The sequence below is a fragment of the Eurypyga helias genome, unplaced genomic scaffold (assembly GCF_000690775.1).
Source record: "Eurypyga helias isolate BGI_N326 unplaced genomic scaffold, ASM69077v1 scaffold20427, whole genome shotgun sequence".
Classification (NCBI taxonomy): domain Eukaryota; kingdom Metazoa; phylum Chordata; class Aves; order Eurypygiformes; family Eurypygidae; genus Eurypyga; species Eurypyga helias.
Genome location: NW_010264058.1, coordinates 28,419 through 51,159, shown reverse-complemented (window position 1 = coordinate 51,159; position 22,741 = coordinate 28,419). Strand labels below are relative to the sequence as shown.

Here is a 22,741-nt window from a genome sequence, read left to right as displayed (position 1 = left end):
GGCCCTGGCACAGCCACAGGCAGCCATGCTGCTCCTGCAAGCGCACCAGCCAGCTGGGCCAAGGGCCCTGCGCCAGTCCCCTGTGCTGTGGGAGACCCGCAGCACACGAGAGGAAAACTCCATCGCCCTGCAGAGCTGTTCTCCCCAAGAGAGCGATGGAGAGGTTATCCAGTGTGCCACTGCCTGACGTGTAGCATTCTTACTGATAGCTGTTCTGCTGCAGGAGAACCAAATGACTCGAGCTTCTCTTTTCCCAGTTTTCCTCATGTGTGGCTATCTCTGTGTCATGCCGCTTGGTCGGACAATCCTGTTGCCTGCTTTGCTTCTTGAGTATTTGTCTTTTAGTCCTTTCTAGGCTGATCCATGTTTGTGTTTAAGTTTTCAGCTGTTTCTGTTGTGTGCTCTGCTTTAATTATGCTTATTCTGGCAGTGTCATGCTACTGCCTTAGCATTTAGACTGTATGCTCTTTTTCCTTCTGGGAACATGGGTACCATTTTCTCAGGATTCTGGTATTTTTGTTTGTTGTCACTTCTGTTCATATTATGTACTACAAACCTGTACCTCCTTTTCAGCTTGGGACCTAGAGGTTTTCTATGGATTCTGGGTTTTCCTTAAAGATACAAAGTGCTTTTTGAACCTTCCGCAGGAAAGAAAAACTAGTTACTTAGCAACTTCAGAAGTACCTCTCTGCTTATAGATTTTATTGGTGGGTAAAGATGCTTTTTGGGTCACCTGTCTGAAACTTTCTGTACTGAGTTACCAGTTCTGATCTTCCAGTGTCTTTTCTGTGTTTCCAAGAGCAGCCGTGTTATAGACCAAGGACAGAATTGGGGGAACTGCTGTTACTCTGCTTAGTTTTATGTCTAACATCCTCACATGGTATAAAAGTTTTCAAAAAGCACTGGGGCAATATAAGAAACACGTTTTACTGGAATACATTTACAACTCTTGCTAAAATCAGTTTACATAAATTGACCTGTATTATTTCCAATTGTAGAAAAAGCCTTTAGGGGGAGAGAAGTTTCAGGAATCATTTTCTGGACTGCCCAGGCTTACGTCCCTTACAAAGAACAGCCTTGTATGCTCCATGCCTGACTCCCAGTCCCTTGGACATGAGGAAATCATTCTTAGGTTTGCAGAAGCAAATGCCATCTTGTGTGCATGGTTGCTCTTCTTAAGTGAGCCTGTTATATCTCAGCAGCAGCCCAAAGGTTCTCCTTAAAAATGACCTTCATTTTGAAGAGTGGCTGCTGCTCACGGTGTTATGTAGCTGTGGCAGGGTGTTGGTGGAAAAGTGACAGTCTCTCTGCAAAGGCCAGTGCTGTTGCCCTGGAGTAGCCTAATGGGTGTATGAGGATCTACTAATGCCAGTGAGCTGAGGAACTCAGATATTTTGTGGAGGAAAGAAAGGGTTGATTTAACAAAATATATTGTCTAAATTTACTAATGACTGCCTTTCCCATGATTCTTCTTTTGAGGTATTATCCTCTCATAGAGGCATATCTTGAGAGCTTTTGTTTAGGTTTTGAAGAGACTTGGTTATTTCTGTAAATACAACAAAGGATAGTTAATTGAAAATTGCAGATGCAGTAACTTTTGTAGATTTGCTATTTTTAGCAAGACCTCAAATTTTCCATTAAAAACCTCCTACCAAAAATCCACGATAGGTCTCTAATTAAAGGGAGGTGTCTGGCTCTGCTACTATTCTCCTGCTGTGCTCAATCGTAATTGCTCGTTGAGAACAGGCCTTTCTTTCTGTAGTGCTAATACAGCACAGTGGGGGAAAGGTAGCCAAGGAGCTCAAAAATTGTGTAAAAATTGAAAGACTGGAGATACAATGTGGTTAGGCAGAAAAGGATAAGAGAAGATGGAAAGTATCACAAAGGGAAAAGAAAAAGATGGCAGAAAAAGGAATGAGATGGACACAATGAGGAATGATCTTGAGGTTGTGAATTTCTTTTACAAATTAGATCTGTAGTTCACGAAAGAAGCACGTGGTAACTTACAGAAAGTGAGATCTGAGGCCCAGAAAAAGCAGCCTAGATCAGATATAAACATTTCATGATTATTCTTTAGACAATTTTACTGTCCTAAGAGGCCTTTAGTAAAGAAAATTTATTTATGCTTGTAGATTGCGCTTTCTGTGTGATGCATTGTAGATTTTAATGTCTGAAATATGTCAGAAAATAAACTGCTATATGAAGTTGTTGGGTCGCCTTGTATTAAGGGGGAAATTGGATTTTATACTCAAATTTATAGTGCAGGCGCCTAAGCAAAAGTAAGAACTGAAGAGTTTGTTCAAAATTTTGACTCTATTGTTATTGGGAAGAGGATGTTTGGGATGTTGTACTTACTTATAATGAGGTAGGAACCTTTGATAATTTTCTTTAAAGTTTCATGCTAATAAACATACATTTAGCACATATTACCTACAAATGGTCATGCAAAGAAATTTCTAGACATAAAAATTTACATGTAGTAAAGATTCGTCAACATGAACATGAATATTTGAAAATTATATTCAGAATAATTCTATAAATGCCCATATCATTCTTAAATATCTCCTCTGGCTTTCTTCAACCTCCTGTAATGTATAACATACTACTGTATTGACAGTAATATTAATTAATTTGATTTGATTTGATTGGGGTACTACTCATGAGTTAATAAATTTGGCTACTTCATTTTCCTTAAGTCAATGAGAAATTAGGTAAATTCCCAAAGCACCCTGAAGTTGAATTCAATATATAAATAATAATTAGAAACATTTTTAAAACTGTTTGGAAGAAGCAAATGTGATTACAAAACATGCTTCAGTGACAGAGAAATTAGTTGTCCTTACCTATGTAGTTATTAAATTCATTGAAATCTTTGTTAAAAATTAAAAAAGAAAAAAAATGTATGGAAATTGTCTGATCAAGGAGGAAATGCAAGTCTCAGTAATCTGTTCCTTACACATGCAAATTTTGTAAAGCTGCTAGAATGAAAGATGTGGTACTTGTATGTATGTTTACATATTTTAAACATGTGGAGAGGCTTTGTTAATTTTGCTCATAAGGTAATATTCAAATAAATCAGTGGTGGAATATGGTTTTGAACAAAGACAGGTAATAGTGAGCAAAGCACAGATCAACTATTATCACAAAGAAATGACCTTCTGTTTCGAGATATTTCTGAAGTTTCATTACATGCAGTTTTAATGTCCTGATGATGTGTACAGATGAATTGCATTTGGTGTTACCTGAAAACATTAATCTTTATAAAAATAGCAAGCGTTGATCTGCCCAAAACCACAAAACTGCCCTGGATTCTTCAGATCTTGCTACTTTCTCTATGCTGAGATCACCTGCTCTGACAGAAGTGGTCAGTTGAACATATTTTTGAAAAATACTCGTCAGGAATGATGGATTTTATAGCTGTCCTGTAGAAGGAGATAGAGAGAAAATGTTATGATTAGGAGTTTAATATTTAGATTACTTGAAATTTACATTTCAGAACTGATTTTATTTACTTTCAGGTATTTCTGGAAATACTGGAAAGCATCAAATTTATGAAAGCTTTTACTGTGGTTTCTGTGGTTTAAAAACTAAAGAATTTGACAGCTATAGGAGATGCTAAGTTGTGATCCATATGCGTTGATTTGCAGTAGCAGCTAGAAGATGCACACTGTCACCATGAATTTTAATCGACTGCGAGAAGATTTGCCTAGATTAAGCTTTGTTTCAAGGTGTTCACTTTTTCTGGTCTTCGTTGTTTATGTAAAAGCCTTTTTCTCTTATATTTGGCTGATGTGATTCTAACTTCTTTAGGTTTACATACAATAACCCTATTTATTATCTTGATTTCAGGAAACTAGGTCACACAGCTGTTGCATACGGAAGATTTCCCAAGGTTACTGGTGATTAGAGAATGCAGAATTCTTCATATTACCATAAGAGAGTTTAATTTACCTGAAGAACATTTTGTAGTTAATTAAAAATTTTTATGGCTGTTTAGTTTCTGGTGCTTTCTGCTAATCTAATGTTTTTACCTGGCATCTTCCCAAATTGCTCTTATTTTTAATAGGCTGCTTCTTAATGGGTTTAGCCTCTGTTCATCTTCATGGATAAAGACTTAGATAGGGTGAATTTCAACCAAAATCTTACAACTGCATTTTACTGATTTTTTTTTCCTTATGTTGAGTATCTTTTTTCCCTTTACAGAATACTGATGAAATTCCATCAGACATCTTGTATTTCCTCACAAAACACAGTGAGGGAAAATGATACATTGTCTTTATTTCTTTTAATATTTATCCCTATGTTTAACATCTAAAGGTTTTGTAATCCTGAGTCCTAGCAATTCACAGACTTAATTTTTCACGTTTGTGTAATGCTTGGAATTAGGGCTAACATAACATTCAGGCAAGTTGATTGTGCCCCAGACTATATAAAAAGCAGTTGTACAGTATCTTCAGATAATGTTTAATTTCATTGATTTGTACATGGCTCTTTTGCTTTCCATAGCCAAGTAATTACAATCCCATCGTGATGAGTAATCTTGCTTTTATCCAGAGTTTTTCTCTCTCTGAAAACATTTTCCCATCTAGTGTCTGTCATTGCCCTGGAGGTCTGCAGCAATATATGAATAATATCACCTGACTTAATACTTTTTTTCTTCTTGACAACTAGCCAAATGGTCTGATCCATGTAAGCAGAAATATTGTATTGTGTTTTTTAGCAATCTAAATATTTTCTAATGTTTCTTTTCCCTTTTACTTTTTGTGTTATTATTTTGGTAAATTTGCATTCAAATCTTTCAAATCACTAGAAATCTTTACATTTCAGTCATGTACCTGTTACACCAATAACGACATAGGTGCAGGGTTGAGTCTGTGTCAGCTGGTTGAAGAACAGTTCAGGGGATATTTATCCACAGATAAATAAATCTGATTTTTTTTTTTTTTAAATCCAGCATTTGTTTCTGTTTTCAATCAATAGACCTCAGAATTTGATTTTTAAATCTATTATTTGCATTATTTGTTTTCACAAATTTTATTGATATGGACTTAAATATACATCCAGAAACGCCGAAATCATAGATCTTCAATTCAGATGTGTCACTACTCCTGCTGTGAGTATTTCTGGGTATTTAACTCGTACATAAGATTTAAATTTCCAGAATCAGCTAAACACATTTCACAGTGCAGTCAAAGATAGCACAAGGGCAACATGTTTCGGTGTATTTTAAACCTGCATATGTTCTTGAAGTGCTTTGTCACTTGAAACATTAGCCATCTGCCAGTGAGCTTCTCTTCGCCGAGGTGTTGCAAGGGTTGTAGTGAGGTAGCATTAGTGTCATTGCATGACCTCAGATCCCCTTGATCCTTCCTAATCTGGTTTCAGAGTTAGTGTAGAGATTTCCTGGACTCATCAGCTGATCTCGTCCAGGTAATAGTCACAAGTTCTTTGATACTTTTAAATCTGTCCAGGATGTTATTATCACAGTACAGGCTTTCTTAGTCTGTCAGCAAACCGTCACTAGAATTAGATTCTAGATTTTAGGGTTTCTGTTCTTTTGTTAGGCTTTAAAATGTAAATTAATCCATTTCTGCACTTGTTTTCAGAAATGCCAATTCCTCACTTGCTACCCATGATTACAGTGCTGGAACTGCAGTTAAACAGTTAGAGTTTAACTCACCTGAATGTGCATCTTGGATAATTAGAAAAGCAAGAAAATCAAAATGCCCTGAAAGTAACACATCTGTCAAAATTAACTGAAAACTATTTCCTCATGAGTTGTAACCTGCTTGAAATGTGGAATGACAGTGTTTATATAAAAAAAATTCCTGAGTCAGTAAAAGATGCTGTGGTATTTGGTCTGAATTTTGGTATTCATCGTAAGCTTTGTAAAGTATAAGGGTTCAGTTCTAACACATCAACTGCTTTTAATCCAGCAGTGAGACTTTACAGATATAGTAACTATAGAAGTAGCCTCAAAAACTTGCATAATTCCATCAGGGATAAGATTTCAATATTGAGTGTTAATCCAAAGTGTCACGTGTCGTCTTTTGTTGTCCCACTCGGAGCTGTTGGCAGGCTGCTATGCAGCAGAGACGTCCCCTCCATCCTGGTCCCTTCCTCTCACCACCGGGCACGTTTCGCGGTTTGCTTTGTATTTTTTTGAAATTTATTTTTCTCTCTTTCTGATTAAATATTTTTCAAATCCTAGTATAGTTTCCATGCATTTACTTCTTTTCTTTGGTGTCTGAAACGTTGCTACGGTCTCCAGGGTAGCAGTGGCAGTGCGGTCTGTTCTTAGCCCTTTGGACTGGCACAGCAGCGGTGGTTTACACCTTCTCTTGGAGTAGGTTGGTACAGCTGGCTTGGTGCATTTTGAGTGCAGGCTGGCCTGATTTGCTCCTAGTTCTCATTCCCGGTGATTAGTGTATTGTTATTTTAAGAGCTGTTCTACAATGTAATGGAATTTTTGAGCCTGAAAAGTGTTGGTCTGTATCAATGGACCAAATACTTATCAAAAAATATTACAATTGAATGGAAAGGACAGTTTTCTGGGTTTTTTTGGAGAGTTGCTAGTATTGAATATTCTTTTCTGACTTGCTTTCACGTGCAATAACCACACTTCACACTGTTATGTACGTGACATACGTGTATGCGGTGAAAACTATAGTTAGCATACTGCAATTTGTTCAAATATTATTTTCTACATCTGATTAAAACCAACTCCCTTGCAAGGGTATTCTTTTCTTTGTGTCTAATTTTTACATGGTGTTGCTTCAATGAATCATTGTCTCTCCTGCTAATAAGAAACATGTTCTTGTAAAAGGTAATCTTTTAAATTACTGGAGCTCAAGTAAAGTCACGTGCTGCTTTAGAGCTTGTTATTCTTAACAAATACAGTAACAGAAATGAAAAAAGATCAGTTTTGTTTTTTCTTCTTTTCCAGACTAGTCTGCTCCTGATCTGTAGAAAATGTCTTCTGCTTTTTTAGCCAGATTCAACAAACATTTTTGCACTTCCCTGCCTTAATCATATGATAGTATGATTCTACCTGAAACATCTTGTATCGTACCATGTTAATGGGTATAATTAGAGTTTAATATGTAAAGAAAGTCTGGGTTTTTTTAACATTTTCATAGAATAAGAAAATAGGAGCATATATATGTCAATGACTTACTTTCAACTTGCTTTAGTTATTAAAATTGTATGCACACTAGAATGTTTACTTACCAAAACCATTTACTTCTTTTAGGGTTTTTAGGTACCTCTTGTGAAGATAAAATAGACCCTTGTGCATCATCTCCCTGCCAGAACAATGGGACCTGTTATGCAGATAGACTGGCCTTCTCCTGCAGTTGTAGTCCTGGATTTACAGGACCTACATGTGCTCAGCTGATTGACTTCTGCGCTCTGAATCCTTGTGCACATGGCATTTGTCGCAGTGTTGGAACCAGCTACAAGTGTCTCTGTATCCCGGGTTTGTACCAGTTTATATGTTTTGTAGTTTTCTGATATTTTTATATCCAATAAATATCAATGTAGATTCCAATACATAGTTTAAAATCACTTCCTTTTTTCCTTTCAGTGTATAAAACACATTGAGCAGATGTTCTATCTGTTTAGAATAATGATAGGAATCTACAAATTACATTTGGAAAATCAAAAATTGCAGAGTGAGCACTGAAAATGCCCACTGAGATCATATGGCTTGGTTGATACCTACAGCTGTATTATAAAACCATAGTCTGCAGGATAAATCTATTCAAGGTGAGGTATCAGTGTCACTGAAATGACAAAATTTGGTAGTGAAAATGGAATATGTGTGGAAAATTTGGTGGAAACAAACAAGGTAGCTGCATTAAGGTAGAGAAGGAAAAAAAAAAAAATTGATTACCCAAAGTGTTTAGTTCTGCCATCCATGTTTCCATAAGTTACCTCCCTTCAGAAGTTCCAGTGGTCCTGCTCAGGTGAGTATAGCTAGCAGCCTCAGCTGGTAGCTGACAGTGTAGCCTAACAGTACGTGGTGTCTGGGTTGCATTTTGCTTAGCTCTGCAGTTTCTTCCTTGTACCAATGTAACATAACATTTTGGGATTCTTACAGCTCCCTTTATACATTTTAGCAATGATAATAGGTAAAGTTGTAGTTTGAATGAATTATGTGATGTGCTGTGCATCCACTATTGCTTAAACAGAGTGAAAAACAATAAGCTTTGTTTTAATTTGAATAATTTTGTCACTTTTTTTTTTTTAAAAGTCCGTTCCTATAAAGCTATAAACTTGAAAAATGCAGAAATTAAGGGGAAAATAAATCCCCAGTGTACAAGGGGTAAGTTAAAGAGTGATATTGGACAGTTAGTAGCCCCGCATATACATAACACTGTGACATGCATGTTGTTCTCCGAAGCTCCTTTCGGAGAAATGCCTTCTCTCTGCTGCTTTGTCTGGCCTTGTGGGAAACCAGTCACAATTCTCCCACTCTTTTTCGTTCCTCCTCAATTAGCAAGATGTGGAGGTATCCTACCAATTACAGAGGTTTTGCCTGAAGTAGGCAAGTACTCCTGTAGGTGGTGAGTCTCAACACGAGTACATGCCACAGCCAGGTGTTTTCTTCTTAGCCTGTGCATAGAAATAAATCAGCTTCATTCTCTCCCAAAAAGAAGTTTCACCTTTTTCTCCCAAGGCAGAAGCGCACAGTCTGTTCCTAGAATGCTTCAGATTAGGATAGTGAGGCTTAGGGCAAAAAGAAAGTAAAATAATGGTTTAGTTTGACTTTCAGGTATTATTGGCATTTTAAGGGAAGAAAGATGTCACTCCTTTGCTGCTTCTGTTTTGGCTTTAGAGCAAGGTGAAACATAGACAACTCTTCTCTTTTCCTTGAAGAATGAGCTTTTATCTAAGATTCTGCAGCCACAGAAGTGGTATCTCATCAAAAGAAAGATCCCTGAAGACACAAGAATTACCAGCTAATGTCTGTCTTGGACGGTACATTGAGTGCACACTTCAAAGTGTTGCTTTCGGTAACTGATGTGTGTGATCTTCAAGAAAATTCTAGTTGTTGAGAGTAAAGTTTGAAACTGCTTAAAGATGAAAGCATTCGTTTTGCAGGAATAATGGATTGATTTCTGAAAATAAGCCATCACCATTAAATCGATAAATGTGGTAAGAACAGGTTTCAGCATTATGAACAGCTCCGCATCAGGCATCGTGTTGTGTAGCAAGATCCTCACTTATGTATGTTATCCTGACAGGGAAACCACGACATGCTTGTGTTGTTTCACAGTTTTATTCCTGACATTTTCTTCTTGTTGTGTGTTTTGATTTTTGGAATTAAGATACTTCTAGTAATAAGTTAGACAACAGGCTACATAGTTATAACAAAGGTTGCACTTACGTAATACAACTATCCTGATCCAGAGCATAACAGCAAAGTCTGTTTTGACTAAATTTTATAAAGCCTGTTGAAAAAAGGTAATTTTTGGAACTCAGTTCAAAGAGCAGCCTTAACTATTCTAGACTGTCTAGTTTTTTTACACTGATTCTGATTGGTCTGAATTTAACTGGCATAGAAAGCACTAACCTGCTGCGCATTTTGTCTTGAGTTGTTTCTTCGCCAGAATGGATTGGTTTTAGGATATGGGGAGTTCAGAATAAAATCTCCTAATGCAGCATTGTTAGGAGGTGTCAGAATTAATCACTGCTATTTGGAGACAGGGAAAACACCATCAGAAGTTGTTTTCTATAGACGTACTCACAGATGAGCAGAAGCTAGTGGAAATTTTTAGTTTTGATTTGACAAATTTATAATGAAATTACACACCTCTTTATACAGGAAAAATATATGAACGTGAAATGCAGACAATACCCGAGAGTAATGTTATCTCATAACTAATTTGTTGTCCAGCAGATCTGAATTTATACATACAGGATTCTAAGAATCTCCTCTAAGAGCTTTAACCATTCAGACATATTAACTTATTTAACTAAAAAACCAGCCTCCATTTTATGGACAGTTTTTCAGAAAGCATCCTCAATTCTTCTGCTTGCAACTATTCAGAAACCAGAGGGTAGGTAGATTTCTCTGGCAAAATAGATCCAGATGTTTAAGTGACCTCAAATATTTTCAGCTCAGACGTTTCTGTGAGTGGTGTGGACAGTTTTCATCTGAACAGGAGAAGAGCATTATGTAATGCAGAAGAGTATTTCCTAACATGTGTTTTGTTTCATGCATTTCAGGAGGTGAAGATGATAATTCTTTGATTACAAATTTGCAGTCTTCCTTTTTGAAGTGTTTAATAGCTTTACTGTTCATTTGCATAATAGAGGAATCCTTAGAGAAAAGGATTGGGTATTCAGATGAAGAGCAACCAGACCTAATCATATTTAAATAGAGTTAGCATATCCTGTTTTATGGAGAATACAAACAAGAAATCGTACCAGTTGATAATTAGTTCCATGTCTGACAAAATATCTTTTTGATTGCAGGTAGTTGAAATTGCCAGGTGCTGTTTTCCTAAATTCATTTTTAGAACTAGGAGTTTAATACTTTAATATTCACCCACTCATTTTGGGTATTATTCTTGTCACCCAGCCTGCTGAAGAACTAAACAACAGAGGGAGTGAACAGAGGGGGGAAAAAAACGTTTGAATTAAAAAAAAAAAAAATGGAAAGACGGAGAAAAGCGTTCAGCATGTAGGAATATGAGAGTTACTTGGTTGGCTAGCAGGTATTTTGTTAATGTTTTCACATTCGTTAGAGAAAACTGCCTTTTTATTTTTAGCTATTGAATGGTACAAATATTTAGGGCATGGTCAAGAAAAATCTCTGCGGAAGATGGAGAAGATATTGGGATAAGGAGCTGTCTCATGCTGGGCAACAAGTAAAGTGATCAAAATGTGTTAATATACTGTGTTCTTCAGGTGGTTTTTACTATATGACTGAAACCACAGCTGACTGAAAAAAATCTAGAGGTTGATGAAGAGGTTTTTTAAGGATACCAATGCTGTGTATGCTCTGGGAAGTTCTGAAAAGAATTGTCAGGATTCAAATGCTTTGAACTGTAGAAATCAAAACATAGAGTTATTCTACCCTTGTATAAGCAGTGAGAAGATACGTCAAGTCAACAGAACTTGAATTTCTCAATTCGCATGTAGAAAAATTCTTCTAAATTTCTGACATAAAAAGGGATCAGATGTCCATACCGGAGTGTCAGGAGCTGCCCACCATGAGTGCCCCTGCCATCACGGCAGGGGGGTTTGGAACAAAATGATCTTTAAGGTCCCTTCCAGCCCAAACCATTCCATGATTATACACAATTCTGCCTGCAGAGAATTTGACGGACTCTGTTACAATCACTTGTAAAGTAGATGAATAAAAGGTGTGCAGTTTAGTAGCATTAGCAAAGGTTAATAATAAACTTACTGAACTACATAAACATATTCCTGGACATTAATAGGGAATAAATGATCTCTTGACCCTGAGACTTGCTGGCTTGCAGGCTTTCAGCATCGATGTGCCAGCTTCTAGACTACTGACTTTGTATAGGACTTTTTCACTTTCAGACATATCCCTGAATTAATATACATTGGGGTTTTTTAGTTATATTGATGGTAAGTTTATTATATGACATTTTAGAACTCTCATCGATACTGGCTATATGATATATCTGAAACATACTGTTTCAAAAGCTTTAGAACCTGTCAGTTATATTTTGTGTCCAGTTCTAGGACGACATGTTCCTTTTTCTTTTTTGAGGTATTTGACAGAGGATATAATTTCTTATTACAGAAGCAAAGAGCTGCAGAGTCTGGCTTATATGTGTGACCTAAATGCCATCCTTCCTTTATGCACTGTTTTTACTAGCAGGCATAGTGTCAGCTGGATTTTCATCAGTCTTACTTCTGCCTCAGAATTTAAACAAGTTCCAATTAGCCTGGGGTCTGTGAAAGTCCCCTTGCTTGGCAGGCAGTACCAATTCCATCCTTTTTCGGTCAGTTGTTATACTTGCCTATCTGCACAATTTGTGGAACACATGCAACCAGGATTTGCTACTAATTTTTTTGTGTGTGTTGGCTTTCATTGTGAGCATTGTTGTGGATAACCTACATGATATAATAGCTTGTATAGAAAAGATAATTTGTAGAAGTTAACTTGGAAAGTAGCCTAATATTTTTGAATGTTCCCATTTCCAGAATGGAGGGAAAAGTGGCGTAAGTTATTTCTAAGTTGAACACGCTTCTTTTCAAATACGTGCTTGAGAGGGCGCTGTGGAATTCAAAAGCCTGTGCATCAATCCCTACTTTGTCTTATGTGTGTGATTTTTCAATTGCACGTGAAACTTTACCTTTAAATCTTTAATTATATCCTTACCCACCCAAATTATTAATACTTACCACCTTTGCAGGTAAAAAAGAAATACCCAGTATTTGGACATTAGATTCGTAATTTGTGTTGTGCTCTCATGCCTACCCCATGTTGAAGAACTAATCTTGATAAAAATTCTTGGGCTCCTTTGTTGGACTTCTCATCTGGAGCCTGTGGGATCCCATAGTGTCTGTTCGTAGAACGTTTATTTAGTCCCTGAATCCCCAAGCAGTTTCTTCCTCCTCTTAAATCTTTTCCTCTCTTTACACTCCATCATTTTAACAGCTGCTGCTATCAATTTCAAATGCAAATATTGAATATATTCTTTTTAATTTTGTCTGGCCCCAAAAGAAGAAATCTATCTAGAAATTGAATAACAACACCGCAGCAAAGTTTTGCATTTGACTTTCTTAAAGACCTAGGGGTCAGAAGTTTGGAACTGCAAAGCACATGCACAGACATTAACACCTGCCCTCTACTTTATAAATATGTATGATAGCACATACAGAACATTTGGATGAAACCCCCTGAGGAATGTCAGAAAAAATTCCACAGGGTATGAAGAGTGGTGGCAACTTCGGAAGCAGCACCATGGAGTATGTTGCCTCTGCACTTGATTTTTTTGCTCATGTAGCTTGATAGATGCTTAGAGGACCGTAGGCTTGTCTCCGTGCCTTTGCGGATGTAAGTGGAATATTTGTTTCTAGCAGTAGCAATTTTTCTTTTCTCTGCCTTTTCCCTTCCCACGTTTTGGAACTGGGGCAGGAAATGCAAGCTCTGGCAGAGGTGACTTTAGGTTAATTCCTGTTCCAGGCTGTCTGTGAGCCCTTTATTGCCTCTGTGTCCTCATCTTGCTTCCAATTCTACATTAAGACAGCCCTGCATGCAATCTGGCCGTGGCTGATAAGCACGCCTTCCTACCGTCCTGCCATCTGGAGCAGCTCTTCCCTCTTATTTAATTGCTGTATAAGCTCAGGCTTCGAATTGAGCACATTTGTTTCTTGACTATGTAACATGCAACTGTACTAGTGAGTGGTCATATGTGAAGTCATGCTGGTGCCTGCAAAATAGAGCTCTTCTGCATTGTATCCCATCAGGCCTTCCCATAAATACGGGATTTTTGTCCTGCTGCCTTGATCTGCTGAAGTGTTAAGTGTGGGTAAGCCCAGGGAATCACTGTTGAGGAGCCAGGATCTAAGAAAGTGTCAAAAGCTTTCAACTTTGTTCTTTATTGATTTATAAAGGGAATAGTAAGCTTCTCCCTCTCTCTTTTCACCTGATAGTGCTGATATTCTCAAGACGTTGACAAGCAGTGCTGTATCTTCTGCTCTGTCAGCTGCTCTCGAAGGCTTTGACAAAACCCATGGCTTCTCCTCAGCCTGCATGACACAACCTGTGTGTTCCCTTGGATGTTTTCTCCCCTTGCAGCTTTTAACACAGCTGTGTGCAGAGAGAGCGTGCCTTGCCGTGTAGCTGTGCGAAAACCACGCGAGAGAGCATCAGGCAAATATCCTGGCTTCTTCAGGGCAGCCTGCCTGTTGCTTAAGAAAGAAATGTTTGGGAATCCTGAGGAGAGTGGCAACAGATCTGTTCCTCCCTTTGTAAGGACCGGTAGCAGAAGGGCAGTCATGTAGAGGGAGAAGATGTACTATTGGGACATCTTTATTTTGGGGTATTTTAGGTTCCCTGTCCACTCCCCAGCCTCTGAAGGGGGCACATCAGAATGGGACCATCAGTGGCAATTTCTGCTTGAGTTCATGAAGGTGCTGTTACTGAAGGCATGTCCTATGTCTAGTGACCTGGAAAGTAGCAGTTTCATAATATTACTTGCCCTTTTTGAAGCTGAAATGCCCCATGTGATTTTTTCCCTGCTCAGGACACAGCAGCTGGAGAAGTGTTGTTAATGTAGGTTTTGTTTCTGAATATATTCACAGAAATGTTATATACCACAAAAGATGCAAATAGCTGTATTTGATATTGCTTGTAAACATAAAGGCAGCAGAATTACATTACTTAAAAGAGGGGAAGAACTAAACCATAGCAAGAGACTTATTCTGAAGTTAACTAAAAAAAAAATTTCCTTTTTCCATCTAAGTTGTTTAATGAAAACATAGAAATTATTTATATAGTCTTTTTGAGGATAGAGTTATGAATTCAATATAATACATGGTTTAAATACCGGTATAATTGAAAAGCAGTAATATAAACACGTGTTAAGAATGATATGGTGCCTCTTGGCTCCATGAGTAGCCACACGCCTTTCCGCCGCTGCCGGGTCCCACAGAAGAGCTCTCCACTCGGATCTCTGAGGGCAGAAGGGTGAGGGTGGTGAGGGTGATGTGACATCGTGTGTGGGTGAGATCTGCCCTCTCGTGGAGAGAGAAAATACCTTTCACGTGTGCTGTGTCTGGCAGCGCGGGCTGCCGCAGGCCTGAGGAGGCGATGCGATAGTTGGTATTGATTTTGGAAACCACGCGATTATCCCGTCACAAACATCCGTACCCCCAGAGAAGGAGGAAACTCAAGCAAATTGCCCCATGTTTTTTTTCATTGGTCACACTAGCAGCTGTACAATTGTGCCGTGCTCAATGCTGGTCTGCCAGGGAGAAAGTAGTGCTTGTGGTGCATTTGAATGCATTATTTGTACTTCCTAAGCATTATGACCAATCCATCTTCTTTTTTTCTTTTTTCCTTGTTGATGTATTAATTGCCTATAAACTTAGACATAGTTTCTGGAGTTGGAAAGCCCCTACCTTAAGAAATAAAAAAAAACCATAAAAGAAAGAAAGAAAAGAAAAAAAAGTAAAAGGAAAGGATAGAGGAAGCTTTTGACTAACAAAAATGTAACCTGAGTTTATTGAAGAGGATTCAAATAAGCTTCTTGTTATCAAATATAATAGTCTTCACAATGACCAGGCTTATGATTCTTCATATTTAATACCAAGTAACCAGTATAATCTGGCAAACATCTCCCAGCATTACAGGTGGTTTATTGCCGCTGCTGCACTATACTAATTTATGCTGTTGCTTAACAGGAGTAGGTGCTCCTTTGACCTGATACACTAGATCTAAACAGCCATTTCAACTACTGTTAAGATGATCGTGTGACACACAAATAATGAGGAAATTGCTATTTCAAGTGGATTAAGTCCTCCTTTCTTACCTCGTGATACAAATAACTCAGTGACCATTAGCAGGTCTCCTGGCTTTTCTCTGCTCCTACTTCGTCTGCATAATCAGACCACAATACCTGCCTATGGCTTGGGAATACTGCAAAAATCAAGTATCTTGATGCATCTACAGTGTTTTGGCATTATACAGCACGAAGTTAAAATACATCATCATTCCAACTACCGGTACACAATTATCACCCCTTCGATGAAAGTTGGCTTCGAAGCAAGGATCTGAGAAAGCTAGGAGACACGTTGCTCTTAGCTTATTCCCTTTTACAGTCAGAGTGGGGTGATTTGCATTGTCCATAGTGGGCTTGGTCACCAGCATCTGCATTTATGGTCTCGCTGTGGATTATTGCAGGGGCAGTGGCTGAGGCTGCTGTCAGAACACTGGGCTTCCAGGATTGGGGTTTTTTTGTAATTTCATCTGGGGAGAAAAGGTCCTTAAAACCAATGTTTTAACGTGTATCTGCCCGCACAGTATATGTCAATTAGCAAGCATCTGCCCACAATCTATAGTTGCTTAATTGTTATTTTTTACTGGACAGTGTGCCATGGCTTGTTTTATTTCCTCTTTGTGTGATTTAGGTTACCATGGCCTTTACTGTGAAGAGGAGTATAACGAATGCCTTTCTGCACCCTGCCAGAACGGAGCCACCTGCAGAGACCTCATCAATAGCTATGAGTGTGTGTGCCTTGCTGAGTATGAAGGTAGGGTGGGCTTTGCCTCTTCTTTTTGAACTGTTCTTCATAATTTTTTATGGTAGGTTCTGTTACAAATAGAGATATACAGTATCCTCCACTGAGCAGAAATCCAACCCAAACCATTCTGTGATTCTATGAAGAGAATCCCACATCTAAAGTGAACAGAAACAAACTTCAATGTATATAGTGATCCCATAATCCTTATTTAAACGTGTAGTTCAGATTTGTTGGTCTGTGAGAAATGTGTGTCCCTGTCTGAGACAAATGGTTTCTCTCTTCTTCTTAGGTTGCTTTTTTCTGCTGTTTTTAAGGTGTGTTAGAAAGTGATGACTTTTTAAAAGAAAACATAATTGTGAAATGAAATTTTGCATTGGTTATTACTAGGAGCCATTACATGGAGAGCTTTCCAAATTATTTTTTAAATTTATTTTCTCCAGTAGAAGTGAGTTCAAAACATAGTAATAAAATATTAGTATTTGAAACAGGTTAGCACAGAAGAGCAAAAATGGAAATTTTGTATGTGATTATTCATTTAGAAGACCCTAAAGCCCAGAGACAGTAGTAGGTCTGTGATAGCCTTCCTGTGTTGATGGCAGCTATTCCTAGATACCTTCAAATGGAATTGGTCTTTGGTGTTTCTTAAGTAATGTATAAAATAGGGCAGAAAAGTGTATGTTGTGCTGCACAAAATCTTCTACCTTGCAGTAGATTTCAGCTTTACACGGAGTAGCACATATCAGCTCTCTGAGACATGTTCCTCCATGGAGGGCTAAAATGATGCTTTTTTGTGTGTGTATTCTGTTTTGAATCATGCTATGAGAACAATTTGAATGTAATTTTCTGTTACTACTATTAATATCTATTTTTTTTTACATTGAATTACAATGTTTTAAGGAACATTGCTCCAGCATTTTCTCATTAGGAGTATCAACCCGTATCTGTGTTGATAAGCGACGCTCACCTAACGGCTGCTTGAGGCTACATATGTATTTCATGCTGGCGATTGCACTGCTCTTTGGCAATAGATACAGGACTCATCGTTCACAGAGGCTTAGTGAGGAAATGACAAGAGCACTTAACTGTCACGTTGTGACTTCATGTCCTGTTCTCAACCAACCTGTACGTGTCGCTGAAAGCACTCTGTGTGCAGCATATTCTGCTTCAGATGAAAGCAGGGGACCTGGTCCTGTAAGCAGCTTTTGCTGATTACTGGGCTTTCTTCACTCCCATACTTGAGGTTTTCAGTGATGCTCATGAACAGGGCTGAGGCACTCAGCTCATGATACTATGTGGGCCGTTGGAGGCCTCGATTTTCCCACCACCCCCCCACCTGCGGTCCGGCTTCTGCCTCCATACCCCCCTGCTTCCCTGCCTCTCTCCCCCGGCTGGCACGCAGACAAGAGCGCTTATCGCCGGTCTGGACTGAAGCATCTGCCAGCATGTACCTGTGGGCTTCTGGCTCTGCTGCCTTCTGCTGCTTCACTGCAGGATGCTCAGGCCAGAGGGCTCTGCCTGTTTTCTGCTGACACACTGGCCAAATGATTGGTCAGCAGGGCTGTAGCGAGTATGTGTGTGTGTATGCATATATATTGAAAATGTTGCTTTTATCATTTTTTTAATCACTGTTAACTCGAGGTGGTCAGTTTTGTATGACTCGTGTACGTTTGCAGTGCTGTACAAAACTGCAGTGTTGAACATTAGAGAACTAGGTTAATTCCTCTTAATCGTTCACATATTATGTCACCAATTCCATCCTATTTGTATTGATTTTTCTTGCTCATACTCTTTTATTTAAAGACTATTTTCTCACTAATTTTACCTCTGTACAGTTCTGCGTCTCAAACTCTCCAAATTCACAATCTGCCCAATTCCATTGCACCACAACTGGTGTTCATTTTTTTTAAGAGTAAGGCAGGATCAGCTGCATGTCTGTTTTCCACATGTATTTGTCTAACCTCTTCAAGCGCTCCATCATTGTAGGTTCTGTAATCTTCACAAGCAACGTAATTTCATCAGTCATTAACTACCATGAGGTTAGAAATGTTTTCCTGCTGCCCAATCTGTATTGCAGTTTTTATACATAAAAATAAACAGTGTGAGATTGTGCTTCTGTTGATTATCATAGAATCACAGAATGGTTTGGGTTGGAAGGGACCTTAAAGATCATCCAGTCCCCCCCCCCTGCCATGGGCAGGGACACCTTGCACTAGACCAGGTTGCTCCAAGCCTCATCCAGCCTGGCCTTGGACACTTCCAGGGAGGGGGCATCCACAGCTTCTCTGGGCAACCTGTCCCAGTGCCTCCCCACCCTCTCCAGGAAGAACTTCTTCCTGATGTCCAATCTAAACCTCCCCAGTTTCAGTTTAACCCCGTTACCCCTTGTCCTGTCACTACAGGCCCTTGTAAAAAGCCCCCCCCAGCTTCCTTGTAGCCCCTTCAGGCACTGGAAGGTGCTATAAGATCTCCCCAGAGCCTTCTCCTCTCCAGGCTGAACAAACCCAATTCTCTCAGCCTTTCATCACAGGAGAGGTGCTCCAGCCCTCTGATCGTCTTCGTGGCCTCCTCTGGACTCATTCCAACTGATCTATATCCTTCCAATGTTGGGGGTACCACAGCTGGACACAGAACTCCAGGTGGAGTCTCACAAGAGCAGAGTAGAGGGGCAGAATCACCTCCCATTGCAGGACAGTAAGGATTTAGAAACATGGAGCACCTTTACAAGTGAAAGACGTGTTTGTAATTTGTTATCACCTGGAAGCATTCTGAACCCTGCCCTGTTCATCAGTTTGATGAAATTCTTGTAAAAATTATAAGAATGGAAAAACTTGAAGATAATTTAGGACTTTAGCTGAGTCTTACTTTGCGTTAATTCTCAAGGAAATAGTAGGAATAAGACCTAGATTTAGACTTAAAACTTAGATTAATAGATATATTTAAGCAGGCATTTTAAATGCATTAAGTGCATATTTAAATGCTATAAATGAAGTCTCGCCAATCATTTATTATTCACACATGTACATGAATGTTTTTCATATTTCAGTGCCATCCATGCACTGATCAGATTATTCATGTATTGACTTTTCTAGTTTTATCTAAAAAGTAGATCCAGAGAAAATGATGCCTGCAGCAGTGGCAGTAGAGCCTCTCTCCCCTTCCCCAGGTGGGACTCTGCTGTCTTGGGGTCTGTTTGCCCAGTATGCCTTGCACTGTCTTCTGCAAGGTGAAGCTCTTGAATTCACAGAGCTAGACCAGAGAGTGAGAGATCGAAAGCAGCGGCGTGAGGCTGAGCAACCCAATTATTTACTTTTAGCTGTCTGTTAGAACAAATCAATTTGTTTGTACTGCCTTAGTTATAATTCTCAGCTTCCTTCTAAGGTCAATGAGAGGCATCAGAATGCTTATGTATATTATTAAAGATGTTATTACATAAAATCCTTACTAAAGACAATAACTGTTTACATTTTGTTGAAGAAACTTAAATAGCTGATCAGATTATTATGCCATTGTTTTTTCATAGATACTCCAGCAGTTCTTGTTAGCAGAAATTGCCCTAACTCTCTTGTCCCAAAGCCTCAGTGGGTGGGAAGGGCAGAGAAGAGGCATATGTGTGAAAGTTTAGCCACCATAAAATACATGGCTTTGGTCTCACTGGCATTAGCCTAATAGGACAGGTTTGGAGGCTGCACACCACTGCGCCCATCCAGGTGAAGTTAAGTTATTGCATGTTCTGATTTCATGCTGTCAGTATAGGTCACGCTAATGGCAATTACTATTTTTACCTTTTCAGGAAGGCACTGTGAATTGTACAAAGATCCTTGTGTTAACATCAACTGTCAGAATGGTGGTACTTGTGACAGCGAAGGTCTAAATGCTACATGTATTTGTGCACCTGGATATACAGGCAAGTAGTTTGCACATAACGCAGAACATCCAGTTGTCAGTGATCACTGTGTCCAAAAGAAGACAAATACCAAGTAAGGCTCTGTCTGTTCAAGGGAAAAAATTAATTTGGACTTTGCTGAACTCTAATCAGTCTAGTGAGAACAAAAGTTTCTTGATATTACTTGCAACTGCTTTGAACTTAAAAAAATTTACAGCAATAAAACCCTCTTACTAAAGAGAATTCACAAAGCTAACAGCTATTTAATATGCTGTATGACCTCACTGCTTGAGACTAGGTCGCATTTTGAAAATAACATTTTGAAAACTTCCAGGTAAGCCAATATACTAATTGGACACTGTTGAAACTGGGAAATGTTTTAACATTGGCCTTAGTTACTGCGAGCTGAAGAAATAACTCATTCCATTACCTTAATATGCAATTGCTAAAAGTCCTAAAGTGCTTGTTATGAATCAATTTGCACTTGCAGAGTATGGTTAGCAGCCCATTTAATCCTCTCACCTTGTGTTTGAACTGACATGATTGGTGCAATCCAAATATCCTTTGTCAGGATAATTTACAATCTGATGCTCTCTTAGATGTGTAAAATAATATCCAATGTGATAGTAACAGATAAACCCATTCATAGCTGTTTTTTGGTAGAATAGTGCTTTTTGATTAGTGTTAATTGAGAGCATTCTTTGGAAAATAATTAGCTTTCCGTTGTACAGCAGCTGTGTCTCAGAGGCAAATTATCTCCATTTTCATATAGCACTTCAGCATACACCTAATACAATGTGTAACCACATTTTCTTGGGCTGAAATGTTTACAGACATAAGACACACGTAATCTGGGTGAAGGTAGTCAAGTCACAGCCTTCAGGCTTTGTTTTCACCTGGTTGAGCGTGGACATTTCCTTCTTGGAGGCTATGCGAGGCTTATTTCTTGAAACAGTTAGAGCAGACTTTTGATGTTCTGAGAATGAAGATGCTGTTGAGCTATAAGGTGTTTTGCAGCTAGAAAAAGATGACTGACAATGTACCTGCTACATGAGACACCCACTAAATAGAAGTGTTGCTTTGCTTTGGTTTTTTTCTGATAAAAGGTGAAGAATGTGAAATTGATGTAAACGACTGTGACAGCAACCCATGTCACCATGCTGGAACTTGCATAGATCAGCCTGGTGGTTACACCTGCCACTGTCCACACGGCTGGGTGGGTGCAAACTGCGAAATACGTAAGTTTTGTAGTTTTCTCAAAATGATACATTGTAATAAAGAAATTTATATTTGTCTCTAACTACCTATCTGCACAGATATCCTGAACCACCTGTAAATTATCAAAGTTCTGTTAAATGCATTTTATTTTAGGCCACAATGTTTCCAAAGTGACTGCGGAAGTTAGAATTCCATTTCTGGGCCTCCGTTGAGATGTGCTGGACCAGACTGTCAGAGATGCTATCTCACAGCTGGCAGGAAGCACTTTGCCTTTTAATTGCAGTTGTGCCTCAGAACTTCCCTCCATACTTACCTTGGGTATTCCATACACAAGGGTATACCCTTGGGTATTCCATAGTGCTGTAAGCATGGTGGTGACAGGCTTGGATTGACTTCTGAGCGCCTGCAGTTGCAGTAGTGTTTCAGCAAAACAATTTTTAGCTTGCTTACCTAAGGAAACAAGTCCTGTGTAATCATCCTGTGACCTGTAGGTGCCTGCATTTACCAACTTTTTTGGGTGTAACTTACCCAACCATTGGCCAATTTCAACCAAATCTGTTAGAAAGGTAAAGGTCTCCAAATCAAAATATTTCCTAAGCATTTAGAGAGGTTCTGCTGGTGGATCTAGTGAAGGAGCTGGTTCAGTGTGACCTCACTTCTTAGTAGTGAGAAAAGCTTCAGTGTAAGCTTCATGGACAAGCCGGGAGTCCGTGAGAGGAAGAGACTATGAAGCCCAACTGTGGGACAGTTAAAACAGAAATGATGCCTCATCAGTTCCGCTGCTCACGGAGCTGCTTTGTATTTCCCTGATGTCTTGTTATTGAGCTACAGATGGTGTCTTCACTAGAGAGTTTAGCTGTGTATTTAACTGTTTGAATGCTCAGACACTGTGGTCATAAATCCCCTCAAGAGATTATACAAATACACAAGTTTGTGGGAGGGATTTACACCACTTAGCACAGCTAATGTTGCAGGGATAGGTGATAGATTAAAAAATAAACAGAGGGGAATCAGAAACCTCCTACTGTACATTCATGACAAAATACCTCCACAAAGGCTGGAATAAAAAATGTTTTCTGTATCTCATTTACACAAGGAAGATAGGAGGCTTTTCTTTTTTACTCTCTTTTACTGAAACACTACTTAAACATATTGACTGCTTTTGAAGTTTATTTCTAGGCTTGATGTTAGTCCTTACTTTAACCCAGAAGACAACTCTGCTCACACCTGGACTGACACAGGTTTTATATTGGCAGGTTTATGATCCACTCTCTCTGTAATTGTTGGTTTAGAGTTCCATTTCAGTGCTTTCTGTTGAAAGCTAAGACTGCAGAAGAGCACTGCTAGCTAGTCCAGAGATGGTGGTGACAGCACTGCCAACAAAAACTGTTGTCTCTGTGAGTA

The 22,741-nt window shown here is 38.9% G+C and overlaps 1 protein-coding gene across 1 annotated transcript in view; it reads left to right on the top strand.

Moving 5' to 3' along the window:
• DNER (delta/notch-like EGF repeat containing) overlaps nt 1-22,741 on the top strand; it is a gene marked incomplete at its 5' end in the record, with an annotated part of 63,370 nt that overhangs the window by 28,604 nt on the left and 12,025 nt on the right. Inside the window, 4 exons of the mRNA XM_010156282.1 lie at nt 7,253-7,477; nt 16,123-16,245; nt 20,027-20,140; nt 21,226-21,357. Coding sequence (XP_010154584.1) covers nt 7,253-7,477; nt 16,123-16,245; nt 20,027-20,140; nt 21,226-21,357 — 594 coding nt within the window. The remainder of the gene's footprint in view (nt 1-7,252; nt 7,478-16,122; nt 16,246-20,026; nt 20,141-21,225; nt 21,358-22,741) is intronic.